The sequence below is a fragment of the Takifugu flavidus genome, chromosome 6 (genome assembly GCF_003711565.1).
Source record: "Takifugu flavidus isolate HTHZ2018 chromosome 6, ASM371156v2, whole genome shotgun sequence".
Classification (NCBI taxonomy): Eukaryota; Metazoa; Chordata; class Actinopteri; order Tetraodontiformes; family Tetraodontidae; genus Takifugu; species Takifugu flavidus.
This window is the reverse complement of record NC_079525.1, coordinates 7,554,546-7,579,931: the sequence shown is the minus strand read 5'-3', so window position 1 is coordinate 7,579,931 and position 25,386 is coordinate 7,554,546. Positions and strand designations below refer to the sequence as shown.

The window sequence follows — 25,386 nt, the reverse complement described above, 5'->3', positions numbered from 1 at the left end:
TTGTGGTGGTGGACGTGATGGTGCTGTGGAAACTATAAATACTTCAAATGCAGGGTGCGCCTATACATTTAGAATAGTGCTCTATTCCCAAGATTTGTGTTTTTACCATTTAACACGAACCATTAAAAAATGTAATTACCACAAGTAAACACAAGAGAGCAGAGTTTGTTCAAAACTATCAACCGGGAGGGACAGAGGCAACAGCAGGTTCCGGTTACCTGGGTAGATGAGGAAGGAAAGGACGGAGAAACAGCAAACTGTCTGTCTGTCTGTCTGTCTGTCTGTCTGTCTGTCTGTCCGTCCGTCCGCCCGCCCGCCCGTCCGTCCGTCCCCCTGGCCCCCCAACCTATTAACAAACCTGGAAATTGGGCTGGTTGTACTGGGACAGAGGGTGTGAATGGACTGCTTATCCATTTATTTACCCTGCTAGAGGGTAAATAAACGGTTTATACTGGAACATTAATGTGTGCTTTGGGCTGGTTATACTGGGACAGACAGGGTGAAATGACTAATTATACTGGGACAGACAGGGTGAAATGACTAATTATACTGGGTCAGAGATAGGGTGAATGGACTGGTTATACTTGGATAGAGAAGGTAAATGGACTGGTTATACTGGTACATTGGGTAAATGGATTGGTTATCCTGAGATAGAGAAGGTAAATTGACTGGTCATACTTCTACACAGAGTAAACGGACTGGTTATACTCAGACAGAGGGGTGAAATGGCTGGTTATACTGGGACAGAGAGGGGTGATCAACTGGTTATACTGGGACAAAGGAAATAAATGGGCTGGCTTTACTGGGACAGAGAAAGTAAATGGACTGGTTATACTAGGACAGAGAGAGCAAATAGACTGGTTATACTGGGACAGAGATAGTAATTGGACTGGTTCTAATGGGACCTGAATGTGATCTATGAGCAGGTGGGTTTCAAAAGAGGAGTGAAGGTGACCTTCTGGGGACAGCTGCTTTACTGAAGTCACTGGTTTGCTTTTCCTAGTACCCTCACATCCTGTGAGACATTTTGCTGTCTTTACTCTTGATTTTTTAATGACCTGTGAATTAAAGTAGGGTCCTTCTATAGCTGGTTCTTGTACAGTCGGACTGGGGATCACTGTATCACACAACTGGTAAAAATAGCCTGAGTGTTGCCCACAAGTGTTGAGCCAAGGAGGACAGGTCGTCTTCAGGAGCCTAAAAAGGTCTCACACAGCTTACAGCATCGGGATTTGCCAACAGATTAAACTCAAAAAGACTTTCCAGCTCCTGTTCTGAGGGAATATTTGAGGAATCTGAAGGTGAGGTTTTACTTTTTCTTTTCAAAATTAAAGACCGCTGCCTGTGACCGGAAGACTGTTGCCAGTTTAAAACTATGATTTGAAGTTTCTGATGAGTAGAATCTGATTTTAGAAACATCTCTGGGAGCTTCTAATTTTTCCTCTAACCTTTAGTGAAGGTCTTAAAAAAATCCTTGAATCTGACAGGCGGCTCAGGTGACACACTTCTCTGAAAAACAGGAGATATTTGCAGAAATTAATGTAAACTCCAAAGTGCACAATAGGAGCAAAAATTTGGTGTTAAATGCTAAATATAGTCATGGGTACAGCCATACATGGGGTGGAAAGGGGACAGCATTCCTCCTGAGAGGGCGTAATGGTTTGATTACCATCAGAAAGTTCTCCCCAGGCGGCTCTGGCTGCGCTCCGCGCTCTTTAACTTCTTGGGTAAGTCACTTTCCTGTTATCTGCCTGGGCAGGACGGTTTTGTTGGAGAAATGTGGTTAAAATCTGAGCAGGTGTGTGGAAGTGTTAGATAATCTGGCCGCAGCTGTAATCTCCCTCAACATACCATGGATTTAAGAGCTTGTTGACCTGCTTTGGCCAATTTGTGTCAGTCCAAGAGGCTCAAGCGGGACATAAGCGATTATCTGGTCTCAAAACTGTGATGACAGAGAGGACTGGATGTGAACCGAACCTCCACCACTCTCATTCCCCGCTGGATCTTTCAGAGCTTGGAATTCTGAAGGGCCAAACTCCAGATCTTCCTTTTAAGCATCATCGCTGGTCTCAATGGGATTAAAAAAGTGCTTATGTGTCCGAGAAGCAGAGATGTTAAATACAGCAAAACTAATTTAAGGTGGAAAAAAACTGAAAAAAGGGAAACTTTAAGGTTTTGGGTGAAATGTCCCTTTAGGTTCACTCCTGCAGGTGACTTCAGCTGTTTTTTAAGGGATCCCATTGTCAAGTTAACAAATATATGATCTTGCCCCCCTCCCCCCTCTTGGCCAGGTGTCTTTCAAGCGACTCCAGTCATGGCTTCAGTCAAGAAGTGTGTGTGTCAAGTCAAAAGCGATTATGCATTTCAGCACAATAAATATGTAATGAAGCAGCAACAGCAGCACACTCAAAGGTACGAGGGTGGCGTCCTGACTCGTCTGTCGCAGCTTCGCCGCAGAAAGTGGCCACTGGCGAGCCTGCTGATTGTCTGCTGATGTCATTTTATCGCAAAACATCATTGATGTCTGACTACATTTCTGTATCATCTGTAATCTGTTTCTGGGTTGCAATTTGTTGTTGTTGTTTCTTAAATAATCAGTGAATTCATTTTAATCAAGATATTCACTTAATTAAACAAATGCTAAACCTTTAACATGTAACAGGATATTGTGAGATTATTTGATGTAATGCAGTAATTTCATATTCTTACCACATAGTTAAACATATTTCAGATCCAAATCCTTGGTGACTGTTTGAAAGTTATGACCTCATTGCTAACGCTAAAGCTAATGCTACTAATGCTTCGTGTGGACTTGTAACTTATCCTGTATTTTTAAGGCTTGACTGTACTTCACTGAAACTGATACTTATGAGGGTAGAAGCTAAAACTGTTCTGGGCCAGCTCTGCTCAGCTGCTCATCCTGTAGAGGGTGGTCATGTTGCCTGTCACTCCACTCCTGACCCACATCTGCAGTAGATAACTGATAATGGGGCTCAGCAGAAATTGTCCCTGACGATACTGAAGGAAAACCTGACATTTCTCAGAATTACTGATGAATAATTCAGACAACAGAACCTCTGACAGGGCCACAGATGTTGTTGGGGCCAGAGTCTGGCTCCGCCAATGTTCACAGCTTCCAGGAGACTAAATTGTCGGAAGCATTTTGTTGCGATTTCTGTTTTATAACAACAGAATTTTGTCCCTTGACAGGAAATCAAGCTTTAAATCTCTGAGCCAGGTCCGGGCCCAGGCCACAGAGGCAATGGCAGAGCAAGAGTACACCATTCCGGTGTTCCGGGAGAGGTAAGCACACGTTCCCTGCTGGTCTGTGAAATACTAGCAGACTGGAGTGATGCAGAAAATAATTTCAGCGTATGAAATTGTTTTACGTGTGATTCACGATTTAAATTCATTACCAGGCTGGATGGCTAATTAGATCAATTATAGTTTGGTGGAATATCCCCAAATATCAGAGTACCCCAGGTTTGACTACTTGTATCAATGATCCACTTTGGTATTCAGGCATTATTGAGTGTAGATGGATGAGAGAAAGTGAAAGAGTGAAAAGTTTGCTTCTGGCGTGACCCTGTTTGGCAGGAGCGTTGAGGAGAGGGAGGAGTACCAGCGGGTGTCTTCAAATGTGGAGAAAGGACTCAGTGTCATTCAGGAGGAGCTCCACAGGATGCGGATGGCCACCAAGGCTCAGGTGGACAGCCTCGCGCTTGATAGACAGGTGAGGAGTCGGTTACATTTCACCGAGACACTGATGATGTTCCCCTACTAGCTGGTGGGTCCTCCCATATGAGCTCGGTCCTGCTCAGGGTTTCTTCCTGTGAAAAGGGAGTTTTTCCTGCTTCTGTTCAGATCATTTGCCTTTTTAAAGGTCAAGGACATGATGACCAAACGGGTGGAGTTTTTGGATGAAGTCCCCAAAATGCCGGACTTTATCATAGCCCTGCGGCCCCACACTGTGTGGGAGAAGACCCCCATCAAACTGTTCTGCACTGTGCAGGGAAACCCAAGACCCATTGTCAAATGGTCAGAACATTCCCCTGTGAATTATTTTCCCCTGAACCTTCAGATCTGCTGATTGTGCCTGAATTAAAATGTGTCCTGGGGTGGTTGCACAGCTAACTGCTGGTTGGTTGCAGGTATAAAGAAGGAGTGCCCGTCGACCCCCTGAGCACTCCAGGAAAGTACAAGATTGAGAGCAAATATGGAGTTCACAGTTTGGTCATCAGCAGGTATCACCCAAACACACTCTGCAGATCAAAGTGCATGATGGAAATCAGAAGAATCACAGATGATTGTTTAACTCCTTCTCAGCTAACTAAACCCAGGATTCCCTGTCCACCACCATGGTGCTGGTTTCCTTCTCCTCAAACTGGCCTGAGTTCAGTGGTTTCCCGTGGTTCTCAGCTCACCATTTATCTGGTGACGCATAAACATATAAAATGTATTTTTAAAAAAGCATGAGAATGACAGGAAGTCAGTCTGTGGCCCCCAACTTTACCTTGGAAAACTCATCAGCTGTTGGTGTCAAAGTGCTGACCTTTGTGTCATTTGAGCCACAAATTCCTCCCACCACTCCTCTCTCTCTCTCTTCTCCTCTCTCCCTCTCTCGCTCTCCCTTTCCTTATCTCTCACTCCCTCCTTCCTTTTCCCTCTCTCCCTCCATAAAGTCTCAAATACCACCAGTCCTTCGTTACTTCCTTACCAGGCCAGAGGAGAATTATTCATGTTGCATCTGCAAATGGAATAAAATCATTTTGTCAGTAAGAGATATAAATGAACACGCAGACACACACATACACACTCACATGCACTCACAAACGTAAGCACATGTACAAGCATGCACAGATACACTCTTTTAAAATAGTTCAGTCAGCATGAGAGTCACATTTCTTCCTTCTATTCTCACCCTCTCTTCTCTTGGGTTGTTGCCACAACGGCACTACTTCAGAAGAACTTTTCAATCCTTCAGAACTTCTAAGATGCTCACATTTCTTACATATTTCTCCATCACCGAGGCTTCCACCTGCTGCGGCGGCAGGTCAAGAAACGTGAAATCACTGCCCAGTTTTACACCAGTCACACGAAGAGTCCCTGTTTGTGAACAGCTGATGATGATGTATTCATTGTTTTGTAGGTGTGCTGTGAGCGACACAGCGGAGTACAGCGCCGTGGCCACCAACTCACACGGGGTGGCTACCAGCAAGGCTACAGTCATCGTGAAGAGTAAAAAACTCTTTTTTCTTCTTTGCCATTCAGACGTGTTTGTGTCTGTAATCACAGTTTTCTGTTTCTCACAGGAGCATCAGGAGCCGGAGCGTCCTGCCATCTTGGATTAGGTGGGTGAGAGGGGGCGGAGCTTATTTAAATATTTTTTGCTCTTTAGAATCTGGCACTGAGGCCAGCAGCTCGGCTTCCAGCTACAAATAGTATCATGTGTGAGAGAACAGATAACAAATGGAAACTATTTTAGGAGGCTGTCGCCTTCAGTTGCAAACAACCAACCAATAAAATGATCACATTGAAACTGATCACATTTTCAACCTTGAAAGTTAACAGAGGCAGGGTGCTTTGGTGAAAACAGAGAATGTATTTTTGCAGTACCCGTTTGGGCCAAGAGATGGTTACAAAATCTTCAAACTGGATCTTTAACTGTTTAATGCCACTGATTGGTGGGTTTGTTGTGCAGTGCCCCGCATGACCGAGATCCACCCCAGCAAGCTGGAGGTAACCCTAATCGATCACTTCCCAGTGAGCTTTGGCGTTGAGGGCGACTCCATCAGTCTGGTTTGTAGCATGGTGGTTGTCCCCAACCTGCCCAACCTGCCCCCCTTGGCCCAGTGGTACAGAGATGGTAAGGTGTCCTGTTTCAGTTTAAATTATGGGGACTTTGACATCGCTCACAGCTCATTTTATCCACAGATAAGCTGCTGAAACCCAATAAGTTTGTGGAGATGTCGGTGGGTGGAGGAGCAGCCCGGCTCACACTGCCTCACCTGGCCAAGGATGACGAGGGGCTCTACACCCTCCGGGTCTTCACCAAGGATGGCTCCACTGAACACAGCGCCTACCTGTTTGTCTCAGGTGACCCTGACATCACGCCTGAGTTCAGCTGAATGCATGTTGACTTTCCTTCCATCCTTCATACCTAACTCGTGTCCTTGTGTCCTCACCCCACAGATGCTGCCCCCTCTGTGGCCGGGGCCCCTGGGGCACCAATGAGTGTGAAGGCATATGACATCAATTCAGACTATGTCCTCATTGCCTGGAAACCACCCAACATTGTCAACCAGGCGCCAATCATCGGATACTTTGTGGACCGGTGAGTTCACCTGATCTGTAAAAGAAAATATCAGCCAACTGGGTAACAAAAGTCAGCATTATTCTACTGATGATGTCATGTCTGGTGTACAGGTGTGAAGCCGGCAGTGACACCTGGGTCCAGTGCAACGACTCCCCCGTCAATGTTTGCAAATACCCGGTTCATGGCCTGAAAGTGGGCCACACATACCATTTCCGCGTCAGGGCCGTGAACAGCGCTGGCATCAGCAGACCGTCCCGCAAGTCCGACAAGGTGACCGCGCTCGACACTGCAGAGAGTGAGAAGCTGCAAGGTACCGAGGAAGGTAAATGTGACGCCTGAGGCGACAGGACGCCAGCGCTTGCTAACGTATCTGTCGTTGTCGTTTCCCGCAACAGTGATTAAAATCGAGGGCAGGTATGACATAGTGATCAGGGATGATGAACTGGAAGGTACGGTATCGAATACAGACAAATTCTTCTGGAGTTTGCACAAACAAACCAAACTAACAGTTTACCATCGTTAAAACATCAGAGTTTCTCACTAGGAGTCACATGACACAGATTATTTATGTAAATAATAAAGAATGATTAAATAATTAATCAATAGTAATTATAGATTATTTTCTGAATTGCTAAAAAAACTAAAAATTTAAAGTTTATCAGACGCTCTTTAACAGATTCTGATGTAATAAAACACAGACAATGCCCCTACTGAACTCTAAAAATTCTAAATAACCATCTCTAACCTAGTGGTTCCCTCCATCCTTTTCTAGTTTATCTGTTGTGGTTCCATCTTTATTCTAACCTCAACTATCCTGGATTTGATCAATTTCAATCTAATTTTCCCAAAACTTTAATAAGCCCAAAACTTTACTCTTCCAACGTTTAATCCTCAAACTAATTTCAACCGTTTCTCATTTAAAACTGTTGCAGAAGTTCCACATTTGTATGCTTCCAATCATTTGGAAGTCTCAGTTAATGAATAAAAATGTCAAAAACATTTTTTTTAAAAAGTCTTTTAAAAAAGAAAGGATTCACAGAACGGAGGATGTGGGCCTTTTGAAACAGGCGCTGCTGTCTGTACTTTATTCTTCAATGCCGTTCACTCCCAATCCAGGCTATGTAACAATCCCAGGGGAGCCCACAAATGTGCACGCGTCCGAGATTTTCAGGTCTTATATCGTGCTGAGCTGGAAGCCTCCAAGCCCCCGCGGACGGGCTCCACTGTGGTACGTCATCGAGAAGGTGTGTGCCTCATCGGCCATCTTTCCTGCAGGTTTAAGATTAAGAGTTTAAAGATTAAACAGTGAAACTGAAGTTTGAAATCGCTGTAATTCATCATTTGAAATTCGTCATTCGTCAAAATGAGAAACGTGTTGATGACTCAGTTGTATCTCCAGTCAGTCAAGTAGGAGCTAAGTGGTCAGTGGTCACATGAGCGGCACTCTGTGAGCTCCCTCATGTTTGGCACATGGCTGTAGCTTCTCGTGTTTCTCCCACAGTGCTTAGCAGGCACTGGAGCGTGGCAGCGGGTCAACACAGGCATCCAGCTGCTTGCCCCCCGTTACCCGGTTTTTGATTTGCAAGATGGGCAAAAGTACCAGTTCCGAGTGTATTCAGTCAACATGTACGGCTCCAGTGAGGCCTCTGAGCCAAGCGAGTCCATCCAAAAGGTCAATCTGGATGGTAAGGGTTCGGTTCTCTGATAACATAGAGCACACACGCACACGCACACACGCGCGCATGCACACACACACCCTCTTTTAAAATAGTTCAGTCAATGTGAAGGTCACATTTCCTTAAACCCTCTCTTCTCCCTGTTGTGGATATTGGGGTTTGGAAACAAAAGTAGAAGAATGTTTTATAAAAGATAAAACCTGCATCTAACTCTCAGTTTACTTGTTTTAGACATATAATTAAAAAACAGCGTCTTTGTAATTCCAAAAAACCCCTCCTGAACAAAACAAATGTTTTTTGGTAAAGTGGTTCCATGTTTGTTCCAGGTACTGAGCGGCCGACAGGTACGTACATTTATGGCATTTGCACAGCAGGAGCACTTAATTAGCTTTTTCCATGTTAACATCACTTTAGCTTTGTAGTTTCTTCACTCTGATGACCAAAATATCAAATTTTATGCCAAAACCCAGAAGCGACACCTTTGAGCACTGCATGTTTGAAGCTGAAGGTCGTCCAGAACGTGCAGACTGATTCAGGTGTTGAACCCTGATAGTAAAATAGGCAAAAATGAATGTTTTTCTTCTTATGAACAGGTGTCCCTTCTGCTCCTGGGCATGTCGTTGCAACCAGGAACTCAAAGTCATCTGTGTTCGTGCAATGGGAGGCTTCCAAACATCCCAAAAACTTGATGGGATATTACATTGACGGTCGTGTGGTCGGAGCCAAAGACTGGTTCCCTTGTAACCACAAACCCTTCAAACAAAACAGGTAGAGTCTAGAATTACCTCAGCACATCTGGAGACTTGGGAATTAAGTTCAATCTGATTGCGATACCTAAATCCAAAACCAAGGAACGAACTCTATTGGTTTTAGGTTTGTTGTCCACGGCTTGGTCCCAGGTGAGAGCTACGTGTTTCGCGTCCAGGCCGTCAATGTCTTTGGCCTGAGCGAGGAGTCTCAGGAGTCCACTCCCATCTCGGTGGAGCCTGCGCTCGGTGAGAACAAAAGTGAAAAGTTCTGCTCATCGAGGCTGCAACAAATGATGTATAAATTACAGGGGGATTATAAAGTATCTGACTAATGACATCACTTTGTCCAGGTAGAGGGCAAGAATATGGTATGTACACCAGTTTTTTCCCACTGTGCTGACCCACTTCTCCCCATTTGTCACTTTGGCTTTGCACTGTTGTTTGAAGCATAGAACTGTAGATTTCACTGTCACTGTGCACAACAGAAGCCACAAAAAGAGACAATAAACATGTAGGAGATGTCTTCACTTAAGATGCACTGAGTGAAATACACTAGCTTACATGATTTGTATGGTTCCAACCTGACCTGCTGATTTTAGCCTCAAACTGATGACCAGTATGGGTATTCAGGGTTAATGCAGCATGGTGACACTGTGTAAGTTGGAATAGACATTAAGTAGACACCACAGCTAACCTCCATTAACATCAGCAGTCAATCTGCAGACATCCTGCAGACTGTAGGGACAGAGCCCATTTCAGGAATCAGAGGACGAGATACTGGACACCAAAGTAAAGTCTCCATCACTCACCACCAATTTACATGTATGTCCACAGTGGAGCACAATCGTGTTCTGAAGTTATTGGACATCTTGTAGACAACATGAACAACTTTGTATGAAAATCCATAAACTCCATTGTGGACATTTTATGTATAAGAGATGTCTCTGTAGCTACCATAGATGATGTGGACAGAAATTCAGAGTCCAAACGGAGCCTCTAAATGTGATGGAGCAACTTATCAAAAACAAACTCCACTGACATGTTTACATTTGGTGATTCAGCAACTCCCAGTGCTCCTTATGGCATCACCATGCTGAACTGCGATGGCTCTTCTATCACTTTGGCCTGGAAGAGTCCAAAACACTGTGGTGGCTCCAAAATCAACGCATACTACATCGACAAACGAGATGTTGACTCCCTGGTATGGAAGGAGGTCAACCAGGAGGCCGTCACTGAGAGGATCTGCACTGTGAGCTTCAGTCTAGCAAAATGATTCATGTTTTAACCAAACTTCCTGTGTTAGATATTAAAACATACAAGAAGATACAGATAACCTCACTCCAGACCTCAGACAATCATTTGATCCAATGTTGATGTTCTCAGGTTGACAGTCTAATAGAGGGAACCTTCTACGAGTTCAAGGTTCAGGCTGCTAACATGGCTGGCGTTGGTTTACCCTCTGTTCCCAGTCTTCCAATGAAGTGTGTGGCTTGGACTATGGAGGAACCAGGTAACAGAACCCTCATAGTTCCGGCTACATGACGTTCTACAACAGGAACCGTAGGTTACCGGGTCCTGGTCTTAATGCTTCCTCCTGTCTGATATCCAGGTCCAGCTTACGATCTGAGCTTCAGCGAGGTCCGAAGCCACTCCCTGGTCTTTCTCTGGAAGGCTCCAGTCTATTATGGAAAGAGTGCAATCACAGGATATTATGTGGACATGGCCAAGAAGGGCTCATCCGAGTTTGAGACTCTCAACCAGGAGCCTGTGAGCCACCGGTACCTGCAGGTGAGACATCGACCACAATCTCCAGATGATGTTTGTAGACTGTCACTGTGAAGGTGTTCCCATGATTCTCTGCAGGTTACTGGTCTGGAGGAAGGACAATCTTACATTTTTAGAGTTCGTGCAGTAAATTCTGTCGGTGTTGGAAAACCTTCCGAGGTGTCAGATCCAGTCTGTGCCAAAGCTCTGCCAGGTAATACCTTCTACCCACCCAACAGTTCTATAGTGGCAATGCTAATATACCTTTTATAGCATGTGTATCATATGGTTTTACTGTTAGGGACAAGAACTTTAAGTGTTGATGTTTCTTCCTGGCTCTCCTATTGGACAGGCACAAAGGAGATTGTTGCCAGTGTAGACGAGGAGACTGGAGACATCTACCTCTCCCTTGAAGCCTGTGAGATCAGCGAGACATCCAAGTTTGTGTGGTCCAAGAACTACAAGCCAATTGGCGAATGCCCCCGAGTGTCCGTGACAGCAAAGGGCAGAACGTAAGTTGGCTGAGGGGAGGACCAGTGTTTTCCTGCCAGTGGCGATGTCAGCCTGTCCTCACCAAACCAACACTGACCAAATTATAGGTTCTAATGTATGAACTTTGGTCCTCAGCTCCAGGCTGACCTTCACCAACCCCGACAAAGACGATCTAGGGCGATACTCTGTGGTCGTCACCGACACAGACGGCGTTTCCGCTAGCCACACTCTGACAGATGATGGTGAGTCATGCCGGTAGAATGGGGATGTAGCGCCGGAGGTGTTTGTTTTTTGTTTAACTTATGTTTGTTGTTTCCTGTCCTGCAGCTCTGAACACCATGTTAGAGCTCAGCTACTCCATCAGGAACCCCAGTGAGTATCTCCCATCAGCTCCTTCTTCTTCTTCTTTGTGTCTAATTTTTCTGGGTCTTCTATCTCTGTGCAGTTATCCCACTCAAACACAATCTGAACTACGAGGTTTTGGAGAAAGGACATGTGCGATTTTGGGTGCAAGCCGTCAAACTATCCCCGTCTGTGTCGTACAGATTCATCGTTAATGATAAGGAGGTCACGAGTGGGGAGGTGATATTTTCATCTGTTTTCACTATCATTCATCTGTTACTGTGGCAATTAAGAAGTGATGAAACACTGAATTTTCCATGAAACTTGGTGATTGCTTGGTAAATGACTTCAGGAATAAAGGAGCTGTTGTTAGAATTTCAAATTGAAAGAGCTTTTGGTTGATGTCTAATAATGTTCAGATAACACCTGAATTTCCCTCAGGGACACAAGATCAGCCACAATGTGGCAGCAGGAATTATCGAGATGACAGTAGATAATTTCACCAGAGCCAGTGAGGGCACCTACACCGTCCAGATCCATGACGGCAAAGCCAAAACCCAGAGCTCCCTGGTGCTGGTGGGAGATGGTGAGGCCTGCTCCTCCCCTAGAAACCTATTAAATTCTTTGTAAAATGAGTGAAATACACTGAGCTTTTTCTGCTGTTTCAGTGTTCAAAGCTGCTCTGAAGGAGGCTGAGTTTCAGAGGAAAGAGTACATCAGGAAACAAGGTGCCAACATCTCACATCAACGCTCAGAAATCTCTTTTTCTATTGTTCTTCGCAGTTATTATCCTTATGTACCTTTCCTCTTTCAGGTCCTCATTTCTCAGAGTATTTGTATTTCACGGTCACTGAGCATTGCACCGTGATGCTGGCCTGCAAGGTAACGTTTGAAACTAACCGCTTCTGCTGTCCCTCAACCTCCCTGGAACTAAAACCACTGTGTTTGCTGCTCAGGTGGCAAATGTGAAGAAGGAGACATCTTTCCACTGGTTCAAAGAGGATGAAGAGATCGTTCCAGAAGATCCTCCCAATGTCTTGTCAGGAGCCTGTGCTCTGCCCCTCCCCCTGGTACCCATATATACCATATTATCTTGAAAACAGGACGTTTCTGACATATCAATAGAATTAAAAGGTTTTGTTTTTTTGCCAACATCATGGAATTAGCTAAATATACCATTATCCAACATGGCTGAAGGAGCTTACTTTAGCAGTGATGAGAAGTTTGTTTTATTTGTTCTAACCCAGGATTCATCTGCACAAGCATGTCTGAGGATTTCCACTTCCTGACAGCTAGCATATGTTTTCAGCTGACAGTGCTGTTTCCCTCCAGTTCTCCAGGAAAGATCAGGGCATCTACAAGGCCGTGCTCGCTGACGACAGGGGAAAAGATACCTCTGTCTTCGATATCTCAGGCCAAGGTACTTTCTTACTGTCCACACTTCATCAGTCACTTTACATTTAGTAGCAGGAACAGAGCTTCTGTCTTTTCATTGCAGTGTTTGATGACATCATCAACGCCATCACTCACATTGCTGGTGAGTTGGACGGGCTGACCCATGCATGATCCCAGGCAGTGCCACCTTGCGTAATCGAATGTGCGTGTGACACGTTTACAGGTGCATCTGCCTCTGAGCTGGTGCTGCAGTGCACTCCAGAGGGCATTAGGCTGCAGTGCTACATGAGCTACTACACTGAGGAGATGAAGACCATCTGGAAACACAAGTAAACTTTTCATTTTTTTTGAACTTTTCATTTTTTGATTGCTGAGGTTGTGACCTCTACTGCAGGGCAAATATCAATTAGTTGATTTCTTTTCAGAGATACTGATGGTCCGATATTGATCTGTTTGTGAAACCCGCAGGGAGAGTAAGATTGCCTCCTCTGAGAAAATGAGAATTGGCGGCACAGCTGAGATGGCCTGGATGCAGATCTGTGATCCGTCCGACAAGGAGAAGGGTCATTATTCCATCGAAATTTCAGATGGAGTGACGACCCACACCAGAACCTTCGATCTCTCTGGACAAGGTAACTCAGAACCAAAGTGTGTCTTTATTCGCAAGTACACATATGCATGTTTTTGCCTTCACGTGTGCACCGTTTGATAAACTCCAGTTTAACCATAATATTGTAATAAATTGTTGGAGACAGGACATAACGCAGACTGAGTTTTGCATGCTAATGTATTAGCCCTGGAAATAGTTGTCTTGCGATGCCTTTTGGGAACTGAGAACCTTGGTGTCAAAGGAGAACCACAGAAGCCACAGAGAACCACACATGACTAGAGATACTACTGTACTGTAATAATCTTTTTACATGTCCGAGCCAGAAAGAACTTCAACACCTCCAGGCTGGTCACGATTCTGATGTAAGACATTTATAGTTAACAAGCCCACATCTCACCAGAACCACAGTGGTTCTAAGGGGTTCGCAATCCTTTACTCTCACTCCAAAACCGGAGTGGATGGAGCCTTTCATTCCGGGGTCCCCGCACTATGGAAAGCTCTGCATACTTAAAACTTTATTGACTCTTTCATAAAGGAACCTATTGTTTAGCTGGGGTATCTTAAGATGCCCTGTTATGTCTCTGAATGTATCTGTTTCCTGTTTGAAGACAAACGTTTCAGTTTGAATTAAATTGTTTGTGTCTTTGCAGCATACACTGATGCCTATGAGGAGTACCTGAGACTCAAGTAAGTTATTTGACTGTACAGTTTTTAACATGTGCACATTCTGTGTAGAGTAACTTTATCACACTGAGGCCCTTTTGTGTTTTAGGGCTGCAGCTTTTGCTGAAAAGAGTGAGTATTTCACCATGTTGGTAATAAAAATTGTTTTACGTAATAGCCTTAATATTCTGATGATACACCATCAGTCTGCAAAATAAACAGTGTTTCTCCCCAAAGATACTAAATAAAGTCAACAAAATATTTTTCTTTATGTGTTTCACACATGTTTGCGTTGTCCCTTCAGACCGTGGCAGGGTGGTTGGTGGCCTGCCAGACGTGGTCACTATTATGGAAGAGAAGGTGAGACGTTGCAGCCCGCTAACATGTTCGTTTCTAATGACTGATAATCATTTTAAAACCACCGGTTGTCACTCATGACTTAAGTAATGATATGCTAATTGATCAGCATGCTAACTCCAGCCATACACATGGAGATTTTAGTTGTTCTGCGACAACTTCATTATTATATATTTCAGTTTTGACTTGATTGTGATTGAGGTTTATTGCTCTTCCCTGCAGTCTCTGAGTCTCACCTGCACAGTATGGGGTGAGCCAACACCTGAGGTCACATGGTTCAAGAACGAGCAGGAAGTGATCTCCAATGAACACACCAGGGTCACATTTGATGGCGGTAAATTTGCCAGTCTGGTGATAAACAAAGTCACTCCTGATGACTCTGGGAAGTACAGCATCAACGTCCGCAACAAGTACGGAGGTGAGTTCGTCGAGATCACCGTCAGCGTCTACAAGCATGGCGAGCAGATCCCAGAGCCCAAACTGGGGATGCCCAAGACAGCCACACCAGTCGCTACAACTGCAGCCACACCTGCACCAGCAAAGTCCCCAGCTCCACCCTCCAAGACCCCCACCCCGGTCCCATCTAAGGCCCAGACCCCAGCACCATCCATGAAGAGCCCAACTCCAGCTTCCACACCCGCCTCCACCCCAGTTCCCAAGTCCCCAACTCCAAGTCCCAAACCTCCAACTCCAGCTGCTAAATCTCCAACTCCAAGTCTCAAATCTCCAACCCCAACACCAAAGTCTCCAACCCCATCTCGTGGTATGAAGTCACCAACCCCGACCCGATCCATGAAGTCTCCGACCCCCAAGTAACGGCTGAAGGTGTTATTGGCGAGGGGGTGGAAGGGGGGGAAGTGTTTGCAATTAGTGAAGCTTATTCATAGCATGAGTGTGAGACCATCAGCTTTAAACTCTCATTAAATGTCTTCACTGTCCAAAACATCATGTGTAATTCTCTCTGTAGGACACTTGGTGGTGTTAATATGGTTGGTTGTTTCAGGTGACTTTAAAACTGGTGGAAAAAGCAAGTAAGGATCTAAAAGACTAGGTAAATGTTGATGTTTGTAATGCTACCAGAACACACTGAGAGGAATCTACTATTACAACTTGTGTGTTAAATAAGTGAACATGCGGCAAAAATAAAAGCAAAAACTAAACCAGTGATCAGACATGCCTTTGAGGAAGAGATGAAAGGAGGCCACCCTTCTGTTCACTGAGTCCAGGTCCGATTTAATAAAAGCAACAGAAGGATCTTTTCATCTGTAACTGAGGGGGGGCAGAGCTGGGCTTCTGTTTTCAGCCATTCTGTGGAAAATGACGGGACGTTTATGCTCTATGATGTGGTATCAACATGTGAAAAACCTGTTAAAACCAGTCAGCATCCAGTCCCCAAAGAGCTCTATCTGTGTGTGTGTGTGTGTGTGTCTGTCTACCTGTCTGTCTGCCTGTCTGTCTGTCGGTCCCCCTGTGTCGTATACTTTGACATGCAATAAACCGTCCAATCAATCTCCTCCAGTCTGTTGTCTTTCTAGGACAAATCCCTCCTTTATGGTTGGTATGAGCTACAAACTGGGAATAAACCAGAACCAGTCTAGTCCTCACTCTCCCCTCGGGGGTATCACATCTTCACTCAGGATTATTTTAGGCATAATTAATGGAACCCTTCAGAATGAGCATCCGACTTCCTGTAGCTTGTTATTACTCAGTCAAGACAACAGAAGAATGATGCAGGGGACATTATGGCCCAGAGGGAAGCCTGAAAGGAGCCTGATCATGGTGTGTATGTCTGTGTGGGTCCTCACAGATAGATGTGATAAGGAACACATCGGACAGACATATCTTTTCAAACCCTTAAGTGTCCTCCACAGCAAAACACTGTCCACTGTCCAGGCATCTAACCCTGTCCAGTCACTCAGAAAGGTACTTCACATTAGGGCCAGACATAATTTCCTGTATCATTATTTCAGATCCAGAAACTGCTACGTGTGGGTGAGCTGTGTCAGCTAGTGACATGTGTTGTACTATATAAATATTTTGTGTCCACATCCGCTGCCTGAGAAACCTGCTCTGACAGCCTCAGGCACTCAGGTGGGCGGGGCTTGAGTGATTAATAGGGCAGGTATAGCGAGTTGCTCCTGTGCACAAGCAATTCAGAACCACAGCTCAGTGCTGCTCAGGTATTGACTGAGACTGTGCAGAACAGGAACTTTGTGCTACAACCAGGAAGTAAGTTTTTGGTTCATTTCCTTATATAATATGCTGAAAATGGCTCCTGTTGTTTGTTTTGCTGTGGATCAAACCTGAAGGACGAGTTTTTAGGCTGTGTAAACTGTGTTTTCTTTAAATGGGATCCTCAGTGTTGCTGCATTTAAGTCTGCACAACAGTCAGTTACACTGACAGGAAACTATAGACTATATTCAGAAGCCATCGTGGGTCTAACAGGCATGGAGTCCAGTCTGTCCCATCTGTCCTCACTGGCTGAAGAGGACAATCCTATGTACATCCAGCCACATTACAAGGAGTCCTACCGGCTGGCTATTTACGCGCTGCTCTGTGGAGGCCGAGAGGCCTACGAGGAGTTCCTGCGGGCCGAGCAGATCAGCCCCTTCCTCTCCGATGAGGAGATCCTGTTCATGTTGGAAAACGGGGAGCTGCCAGATGTGGAGGATGACTTCGAGATGAAACGTACAATGGACACGGGGGCTCAGTCCACGTACTTCCCATCAGAGTCAGATGAGGAGGTGCCAGACCTGGAGCTGGGGTGGCCTGAGGTGTCCCTAGAGGCCTCCGACACCAGCATCAGTCTCCTGTTCAACCCACCCAGAATCAACACACCGAGTATCAAGGAAGTGGTGCGAAAACAGATCCAGGATGCCCGCCAGGTAAAAACAGAACCAACCTGCATCTAACAGGTGGAAACGTGTAACGAACAAGCAGCTTGTTCATCTCCTTCAGCCTTTTAGAATAATTATACAGTAAGAAAACAAATGGAAAGGTCACATTTTTTCTGTCTGTTTTCCTTCTGCTGATGCTGATTGTGGCTGCAGATTGGACATTTTAACATTCTCGTTAGAATGAATTCCACTTTGAAGCAGATTATGGGTCAGAATGCTGGTCTGGATGATTTTAGTCTGCTGGTTCTTTTGGCACATTTGGAATATTTCAGCACAAATTCTGCTCACAAACATTTAAAGTTAACACCATGACAGCTGAGCATCCGTCAGGTTGGACTGGTTGTCCAGCCTTGACACATCCGCACCTGCAGTTTGCTGTGTCTCTCAGAATGTTCTGATGAATTACAGAGGAGACGTTGAGCAGATGAGGGGTTGTACAGGCTGGAGATGAAGCACCGGAGCTGTAGGTCCTGCAGGGTTCCTACTGGTCTAGAACAGAACCAGCCAATCAGGTTTTGTGAGGAGAACCTTCGTAACACTCTGAACTTGGAGTTCACTCATGCCAAAGCTCACAGACAAACACGTGTGTTAGCTTACTCATGACAACATAGTTTCTGCTGTCACAGGCCAGACCTCGATAGTCTGACCAAAACAATCATGGATCTTTAAATTAAATTAAATCTAGCCTGCTTATTCCTCCTTGACAAAATAAAATCTGAAACTTTAACTGTAACATTGCTATAAGCTATAGCTTATAACAGAACATTTGAACTCACATGTCATGAGTCCAGTCATCTGCAAATCTGCAAGGACTTGTTTAAACCCTGAATTACTTTTGTGGGTGAAAGACTGGGATTATTTTCCTTTGAGTCTGAGAGAACAAACAATATTAATCACCAGGCAACAGCAATACCAGAAATGTCACCAAGAGGCATCAGAATCTTACAGGAAAAACTGAGGGAATTCATCACACACATACAAATACACACACACGCGCGCGCGCAATAAATGTCTTGTTTCTTGCCCCAGCTTGAATATTGTCTGTATTCATCTCAGTACAAGTCTGATGTAAGACATTTATAGTTAACAAGCCCACATCTCAAGTCATTATGCATCACTCAGTGAGTGAGTGTGTAATAACACAGTTAAAACTGCATAAATTCTCATTGTTTCTCTGAAGAACACACAGTTTGACCTGAAAGTGCTCATAACGAAATTTGTCCATCGAAAATTTAAAAATCACTGCATAATAATCAAGCACTTTATGGGTCCAACATCTTCGGAGCTATGTTAGTATGTGTGTATAATTAGTGAAAACGTAAGATCTTCACTGTTTTTATTTCACTTATTTTAACATTTCCTACAAGTACGTAATTTTCAAGGAGACCTTTAATGTAGCTTAAAAATTGTTTCTTTGTTATTTAAATGATTGGCAAATGTTCCACATGTCCCCAGGTTATCGCCATAGCGATGGATGTCTTCACTGACGTGGACATTTTCAAAGAAATCATCACTGCCACATTAAGGGGCGTGGCTGTCTACATCCTCCTCGATGATTCTCACTTCAGCAGCTTCCTTGCAATGTCCCTCAGGGTGGGCATCAACGTCCAAGACCTCAAGGTGAGACAGTGTCAAAAGTAGCAACAATAGAAAGGATAGAACTTTCTCTCATATGTTCATCACTGTTATTTCCATCATGTGTGGCGTCAGAGGATGTGAGCTGTGTTGTGTGATCTTTCAATTGCTGGCAGGAGATTTATATCTGGATTAAATTTGACATTATCTCCACACCCTTGTGAAAACAGGATCATTCACTAGCATGCCCTGCAGCATTCCTCCCTGTCACCACACTGGACCTGAGCAGCAGCACATAGAAAGACTTCATCTCTTTAAGCTGGTTGGAGTTTCCTGTTGAGCAGCATTGGGCTGGCAGGACGTCAATGTGAAAAAAGTGAATAGCAGCAGTGACGTAAACGTTGTTGACTGTCACGTGTTTACCGTGAAAAAGCTGCACCTTCCTCATGGGTTGAACTTCTCCTCCTCCCGACACAGAAACCCAATTTTTATAATGTTTTTTATGTTCCATAATTATTGTTTGTTCTGTGTGTTTCTCCTTCAGAACATTCGGGTTCGGACTGTTCAGGGGCAACAGTATCACTGTCAGTCCGGTATGAAGTTCCATGGAGCTTTGGAGCAAAAATTCATTCTGATAGACTGCCAGACGGTGTTGTATGGAACCTACAGGTGAGTTTGTCCACTTATGCTCATGAAAACCTTCATCTGGATAAAGACAAACACCAGAGTCAATGTTTAAAGCAAACTGACACCAGAAGACAGGTGATTATTCATCCTATGCATCATCCTAATAGGTCATTGATGGATGATTTCTCTTTCAGCTACACGTGGTCCTGTGAGAAAATCAACCTCAGCATGGCCCTGGTGATCACAGGTCAGTTGGTTTCCTCATATGACGAAGAGTTCCGAAGATTGTTCGCTCGTTCCACAGTTCCGGCTCTTCAGTCTGTTGAGAGGTCCTCACATTTCCTGAGAGATCCTGTGAGCCTGCAGAGCCCCAGCCAGTTTTCCCTCCATCAGATTCACATGCGATCCAGAGGTCTGCAGGCCATGAGGAAGGCTCAGGAAGACAGATTCAACAGTGCCACCATGATGACCCGGGGTCTGAGCATCCAAGAGAGGCTGCATCAATCTCACTATCCTGATGTGGGGAACATGTTGCGGGGCCACAGTTATGGTGAAGACCTCCAGAGGTTAAATGCTTTGACTCGTCTGAGGATGGGAACCAATGAACTTGGAGTTCCAGTCCTGCCTGAAAAGGTTGGCTCTAACTTAAGGGGGGTTAGCGAGTTGTTGCTACCCAACAGATTGTCTCAGCAGCAGCTTAAACACCGGACCCGTTATGGAACGGACCAGAATCTCATACCATTCAGCTCTGAAACATCGCTGCACAGATGGAAGATGGACACCTACCTCAACGACTTTGACATGGCGTTAGACACCTCCTGCGACACCATGTCTCCAGTCACGTCGCCGTTTAGCAGTCACACGCACTTAAATGAGCTTCAAACGCAGCGGATTCACAGCAGGTCGAGGGACATAAAGTCCAGGATGGAGGAAATCAGGCAAAAGAGGCTCAGTCTTCAGGAGTATTCTAATTTCAGACAGAACCAGGAACTAAAGAGGCATGCAGGAGAAAAACCTTCCTATAAGTCATCATTTCGAGGTCTGGACACGAGTCTTGTCGATTTGGAGCCAACTCTACAAACAGACCGCGGCCTGGAATCAGCCAGTCAGGTTGACAGTGAGCCCCACAGAAAGGGTGTTCTCATGGAGAACCATCGCTCTGCCTCTTACTATGATGTCAAATCAGTTTCGGATCCAAAGACAACTTATGATTGGAATGAACCTCTTTTAAGGACAACCTCAGCAGGAAATTTAGATACCAAACTAAGGGATTCCCCACAAAAGCTCTCTCAGCCAGGAGGCCTCAGTGTACAGGCCACAAAAACAGTGAAGTCTCTGACTAGAATTCCTGAAGAAAAAGAAGGTTCTGGTACTGTGGTCAATGGTTCTGCTCCACCGGGGCATGGAAAAGAAAAGCTTTCTAAAGATGAGAAAGACACTGAGAAAGAGACGAACCGGCCTGCAGGGTCTCAGCAGGTTCAAGCCCAACAAAGTCTTGAGCCTGCAGGTACAGCTGAGGGGCAAAAACCAGCATCCATTGAGGTACTAAATGCTTCTGCTGGCTCTCAGCGTGCAGCAGAGGCTCAGGGTAGTTATCTGGAAAAAGGGCAAATGCAGTGTGAAGAACCAGGTTTTCAGAGGAAAAATTCACTGAGAATGAAAATGTACTCGTTGCTCGCGTCAGATGAAAAGAAACAGCCCAAAAAAGAGGACAAGTCATTCCAAAGGAAGATCTCATTGAAACCAAAACACACCTCTGGACTCACCCAACCAGTGATAGTGGACCATCCCCCCATTTACTCTGCAGACCACACAACCAAGAAGAGTCAGTCTCAGGGTGTCTCCAGGATGCACAACCCCAACATTGGCCCACCAGACATAGAGAAGCACAAGCCTCTCCAGAGGTTATCGACACAGCGTTCCAGTAAAAAGAAGACGTCCTTGTCAGCAGAGCAGGAGGAAGGGTGGAGGAGCACTCTGGAGAAGGAGGAGGCCAAAGTCTACCAGAGGCAGAAAGTCTACAGCCGCTTCGAATACCTGCTCACCACTGAAAATCTCTCCAAAGACGGAAGTTCTGCATACAACGACCCAGGATGCAACCAGTATCAGATGCAGAGCAGCTCTGACAAAAAACTGGGCAAATTCATGCAGAGAGTTGGAAATCTCATTGGCAAGAACAAATAGAGGAACAGCAACACTGAGCAACACTGCTTCTTCAGGGCTGAAGTCAGGCATAGAAGCAACTTCAGAATGCATGTCTGTCCGTGCATGTGCGGAACGTGCATCTGTAAACTGTCAGGATTTTTTAGGGAAACAGCCACAGTGAAGATGGGCTAAGGCCAAAACACAAACATATTTTAGAAAATTACTGAATATTAATGAATTAGCACATGGAACAATTACTATTTTTCTTATATTTTGATGGGACTTGTGCATATCTTTATACTAATTTGGGATTTTGAAACTATTTTCCTTGCAAAATCTCACATTTGGTTTTTCATATTTATCTTAAAACTTAAAATGTGGGTGTCTGATAAGGTTAAGTAATTGATAAGGTTGGTCATTGTCTGTCGTATTGGTCATTAATAAAACATCTGCATTTTTTACACAGTTACAGCTATGTTTGATAGTATTTATTTTTATCAATATATTAATAAATCTCACCATCACGTGTAAAAAATACTTCATTACAAACCAAGAAAACCAAAAGAAATAGTCCTAAATATTCATCATGTACAGTAGTCAAACATTATTTCAACTTTTTATGACATTTAATGATGTTTTTCATCTCACATCACTGTCCATCTTATCACTAACAATAAAAACACACAGTGACTCTTTATCAGTGTTTTTAATGTTTCTTTATTCAATCTAACTTCAATCTATCATATCAATATAGAAAATAAAACCTTTCTATTCAAACTTTAATTGGTTTTAATGTGCTTTGATCTTTTAAACTAAGACTTTTAGATAAAATACTCCAGACATTTGTTTCTCTCGTCATCCAGTTCTTGTGTCTCAATCTCAAACTTCTTCATTGCGATGAAATACTGAACGAAGGGCTCTCCAAGGGCACTGCGGATCACGTGATCCTCTGCCAGGGCCTCCAAGGCGTCGTCAAGCTTCACAGGAATGGCAAACTCCTTCTGCTGACTGGGGGCTTTGCTCAGGCTGCTGTCAGCGTTCAGGTTTCGTCTGATACCGTCCAGGCCTGCGGCCACGGTGGCGGCCAGCACGATGTAGGGATTGGCCATAGCTGAGCCCAGCTTGTTGTCAATGTGTGTCTCCCTGCCACCGTGACACTTGATGTTGAAGGAGCTGCTGTTGTCATTGCAGCCGCAGGTGGCACACAGCATCCGTTTTGGGTCTTTGATCGTCTTGGCGATGTGGCTCCGGCAGCCCAGACCGGGGGACATCAAGCAGCTCAGGGCAGCGGAGTGGGTGAGGAGACCAGCGATCCATTTCCTGCCAATCTCAGAGAGCTCGCCCGCTCTCTCCGCGCTGTGGAAGAGGCTTCGTCGGCAGTTAGCATCCCACAAACTGTGAGAGAGCACCCCGGCATTGTACAGGCCATCATCTGTGAAGAAGCTGGCGATGTAGCTGTGTTTGCGCGCCATCTCTTTGATGCCGGTGCGGAATGTGAAGGCACTGTCTGCAGCCTCGATCCCAAACTCTGGCCTCAGGTTAATCTCCATCTGACCAGGGCCGCTCGCCGAGGCGATGCTGTCTATATCGGCGCCCATGCAGTACATGCTGTCCACCAGCTGCTGGAAGAAAGGCAGGTCATGGTTGCTGAGCAGTGTGGTTGCGGGGAACATGAGGGTTTTAGGGCCGATCCGATCCGGAGCTCCGAGCACGCAGCATTCGTAGGTGAAAGACGAGTATAAAGAAAATCCCAAGATCTGGAGCTGGCCAAGAAGCTGCTTGGCAATCAGTCGAGGAGACGTGCGAAGGGGGCTTCCTGTCACCGTGCAGGGGTCACAGATGACCCGGGCTGTCTGCTCAGCCCAGGGTAAGACCCTGAAGGTGGAAAGATCAGGGATCAAGAGGACATCACTGCTGAAGTTGGCAGTGTTGGCATTGTCCACTTCATTACTCTTAGGGCTCAGAGTCAGCTCCAGGTAGCTTCTCGGCATTGGTATCCCATAAACTGCTTTCTCCTGTGGAGACAAACCTGGGTTCTTAAAATAATAATAGAACTGGTGAAGATTAAGAGAGGAATCAGGTGAAACTTCTGAGGTCAGGCAGAAAATAAAATCTTTATATCTTGAATTTCTTTGTTCTGAAAGGCAAGATAGATAGATAGATAGATAGATAGATAGATAGATAGATAGATAGATAGATAGATAGATAGATAGATAGATAGATAGATAGATAGATAGATATAGATAGATAGATAGATAGATAGATAGATTACATGGAAGAAGCGGACAGGAACCGTCTTGGACCTGGACACCCCGTGGAGGTCGGTGGCCTCGAAGCGGACGAAGGTGATGTTTTCTCTGGTGATCTGACGCTTGATCTGTTCCATGGCTGAAATGAACCTCTGATTCCCAAAGATCTCGAAGTTCTCGCTTTGGGTCTCTGTCAGGAAGAGTTTGAAATATTGACAAATCACTTTGACTCTGAAAAGAAGGAAAAACATCGCTTTTTCTCATTTATTTTCTGTAAGCAAAGCTTCAGGACCTGTATGAGAAGCTCCAGTCTCTCTCCAGGAGCTGCTGCCTGCATGTGTGTGTGTCCTGACTCCTGGCTGCACATTTGTGTTGGCATCAGCCCTGAATGAACTGGATGAATCCATGTGAGAAGGCTGAATAGACGTTCCCTCTCTGGAGCTGGGCCCCCTTCTGGAAGCTTCAGAGCGTGGTTTGAAGGTGCTAAATGCTCTGTTGGAGTTTCCATCATCTTGGTGTCCATCAGTCCGGCCTCTGCTGCCACTGCTTCCATGCAGGTATGTATAAGGACCACCTGGCTTCCCATCAACTCGTCCTCGGATGCTAAGGAGGGGGCTCTCTCTCAGGATGGTCTTCAGCTCCTCCATAGTTTGCCGGGGAAAGCCCATCTCGTTCGGCACTCTGGTTTGAGAAGACCCCTCCTTGGTCCACTCTTCCTCTGCAGCTGCTTCATCCATCGCAGGTTCATTGGCTCGTTCTGGGTTCCTCTGATGCAACGGGCTGATGGAGATCACAGTAGGGGGGTCAGGAGGTAAAGGGACGGCTGCTGGAGAGTGGATGATGCACGGACCTCCCCCTCTGCTGTTCCAGTCCACGGGTGGTGCATATTTTCCAGTTACCCTCACTCCCTTCTTGTTGCCCAGACTCATCCCTGTGCCATCTATTTGGTCTTTGCTTCCACTCTGACCCTCCTGAAAGACACACATGCATCCGTCACAGGTGTTGTGGGTTAAGTCTGTAGCTAGAGTACAAACAATTACAGCCAGTAATCTGATCAAACGAATTTTTGTAGCCAAACCTGCTGATGTGGAGGCTTTACCTTGAGATCTTCAGAGTCATTCATGTCTGTCTTTGTGTTCTTAAGTTAAACTGTGATTTTCATTGCCCCCCTGCAAAGGCAGAGCACCAATCGCACATTAATTTTATATAGACAATTGACACAATAGTGATGGTTTCGAAAATTCTTTTGGCCCCCTGACACTCTCGGGAGTGCAGCAGGAATCTGGTGCTCTCCGACCACAGTGTGGACACAGAGCCACTGCAGCTTTGAGCTCATTGGTTGGCCGGGAGGACAATTCAGAGCTGCTTTTGTGTGACTGTAGAGGGAAACTGCTGATCTCAGCAGCTCTGTTTGCTCTTCTAGAAAGATATGAGACCAAAAGTATTTATTCCAGTGGGATGAGGGCCAGACAATGCCTGCAGATACTGATGTTCTGTGCACTACTAGCCTAATAGTTGACCCCTCTCC

At 45.2% G+C, this 25,386-nt stretch overlaps 3 protein-coding genes across 13 annotated transcripts; 2 read left to right on the top strand and 1 right to left on the bottom strand.

Annotated features, from left to right (window-relative positions):
* The first annotated feature begins 769 nt into the window (after positions 1 to 769).
* On the top strand, positions 770 to 15,878 carry myom2a (myomesin 2a). Of its 10 annotated transcripts, none has more exons than XM_057035814.1 (39): positions 770 to 1,301; positions 2,292 to 2,412; positions 3,211 to 3,303; positions 3,598 to 3,733; positions 3,884 to 4,038; positions 4,152 to 4,244; positions 5,150 to 5,238; positions 5,313 to 5,351; positions 5,702 to 5,866; positions 5,935 to 6,096; positions 6,193 to 6,334; positions 6,427 to 6,638; positions 6,712 to 6,765; positions 7,433 to 7,560; positions 7,818 to 8,001; positions 8,319 to 8,336; positions 8,586 to 8,760; positions 8,866 to 8,987; positions 9,092 to 9,109; positions 9,803 to 9,990; positions 10,125 to 10,251; positions 10,351 to 10,529; positions 10,605 to 10,719; positions 10,858 to 11,017; positions 11,133 to 11,239; positions 11,325 to 11,369; positions 11,443 to 11,579; positions 11,781 to 11,925; positions 12,008 to 12,067; positions 12,154 to 12,221; positions 12,296 to 12,409; positions 12,672 to 12,759; positions 12,838 to 12,876; positions 12,958 to 13,063; positions 13,203 to 13,366; positions 13,995 to 14,031; positions 14,117 to 14,139; positions 14,312 to 14,367; positions 14,587 to 15,878. In XM_057035814.1, exons 2-39 carry the CDS (start codon positions 2,315 to 2,317, stop codon positions 15,178 to 15,180), a joined length of 4,635 nt encoding a protein of 1,544 aa, XP_056891794.1. In that variant the 5' UTR covers positions 770 to 1,301; positions 2,292 to 2,314; the 3' UTR covers positions 15,181 to 15,878. The 10 variants fall into 10 exon arrangements, with proteins under 10 accessions (XP_056891794.1, XP_056891795.1, XP_056891792.1 ...); XM_057035812.1 differs by lacking the exon at positions 770 to 1,301 and adding an exon at positions 1,624 to 1,727; XM_057035815.1 differs by lacking the exon at positions 2,292 to 2,412 and having other exon boundaries at positions 773 to 1,301.
* A 634-nt stretch (positions 15,879 to 16,512) lies between these two features.
* Positions 16,513 to 22,074, top strand: LOC130527407 (protein FAM83B-like). Its single transcript, XM_057035874.1, has 4 exons — positions 16,513 to 17,250; positions 18,718 to 18,882; positions 19,382 to 19,506; positions 19,659 to 22,074. The coding sequence occupies exons 1-4, from the start codon at positions 16,813 to 16,815 to the stop codon at positions 21,646 to 21,648; spliced, it is 2,718 nt and encodes a 905-aa protein (XP_056891854.1). The 5' UTR covers positions 16,513 to 16,812; the 3' UTR covers positions 21,649 to 22,074.
* Positions 22,075 to 22,365: 291 nt separating this feature from the next.
* Positions 22,366 to 25,097, bottom strand: lgsn (lengsin, lens protein with glutamine synthetase domain). Of its 2 annotated transcripts, none has more exons than XM_057035950.1 (4): positions 24,958 to 25,097; positions 24,151 to 24,829; positions 23,882 to 24,048; positions 22,366 to 23,624 (listed from the first exon to the last, which is right to left on the bottom strand). In XM_057035950.1, exons 1-4 carry the CDS (start codon positions 24,979 to 24,981, stop codon positions 22,431 to 22,433), a joined length of 2,064 nt encoding a protein of 687 aa, XP_056891930.1. In that variant the 5' UTR covers positions 24,982 to 25,097; the 3' UTR covers positions 22,366 to 22,430. The 2 variants fall into 2 exon arrangements, with proteins under 2 accessions (XP_056891930.1, XP_056891929.1); XM_057035949.1 differs by having other exon boundaries at positions 24,937 to 25,070.
* Between the last annotated feature and the right edge of the window lie 289 nt (positions 25,098 to 25,386).

What these genes read in the sequence shown, in the direction of transcription:
- lgsn (XM_057035949.1), bottom strand. Translation starts at nt 24,981, where the DNA reads ATGAATGACTCTGAAGATCTCAAGGTAAAGCCTCCACATCAGCAG. An exon ending in TAAAGCCTCCACATCAGCAG is followed by an intron (nt 24,830 to 24,936) that starts GTTTGGCTACAA and finishes TGTGTCTTTCAG; the next exon opens with GAGGGTCAGAGTGGAAGCAA. An exon ending in TTCCTGTCCGCTTCTTCCAT is followed by an intron (nt 23,625 to 23,881) that starts GTAATCTATCTA and finishes TTGTCTCCACAG; the next exon opens with GAGAAAGCAGTTTATGGGAT.
- myom2a (XM_057035814.1), top strand. Translation starts at nt 2,315, where the DNA reads ATGGCTTCAGTCAAGAAGTGTGTGTGTCAAGTCAAAAGCGATTATGCA. An exon ending in CCACACTCTGACAGATGATG is followed by an intron (nt 11,240 to 11,324) that starts GTGAGTCATGCC and finishes CCTGTCCTGCAG; the next exon opens with CTCTGAACACCATGTTAGAG. An exon ending in GTGCTCTGCCCCTCCCCCTG is followed by an intron (nt 12,410 to 12,671) that starts GTACCCATATAT and finishes GTTTCCCTCCAG; the next exon opens with TTCTCCAGGAAAGATCAGGG.
- LOC130527407 (XM_057035874.1), top strand. Translation starts at nt 16,813, where the DNA reads ATGGAGTCCAGTCTGTCCCATCTGTCCTCACTGGCTGAAGAGGACAAT. An exon ending in AGATCCAGGATGCCCGCCAG is followed by an intron (nt 17,251 to 18,717) that starts GTAAAAACAGAA and finishes ACATGTCCCCAG; the next exon opens with GTTATCGCCATAGCGATGGA. An exon ending in GTGTTGTATGGAACCTACAG is followed by an intron (nt 19,507 to 19,658) that starts GTGAGTTTGTCC and finishes TTTCTCTTTCAG; the next exon opens with CTACACGTGGTCCTGTGAGA.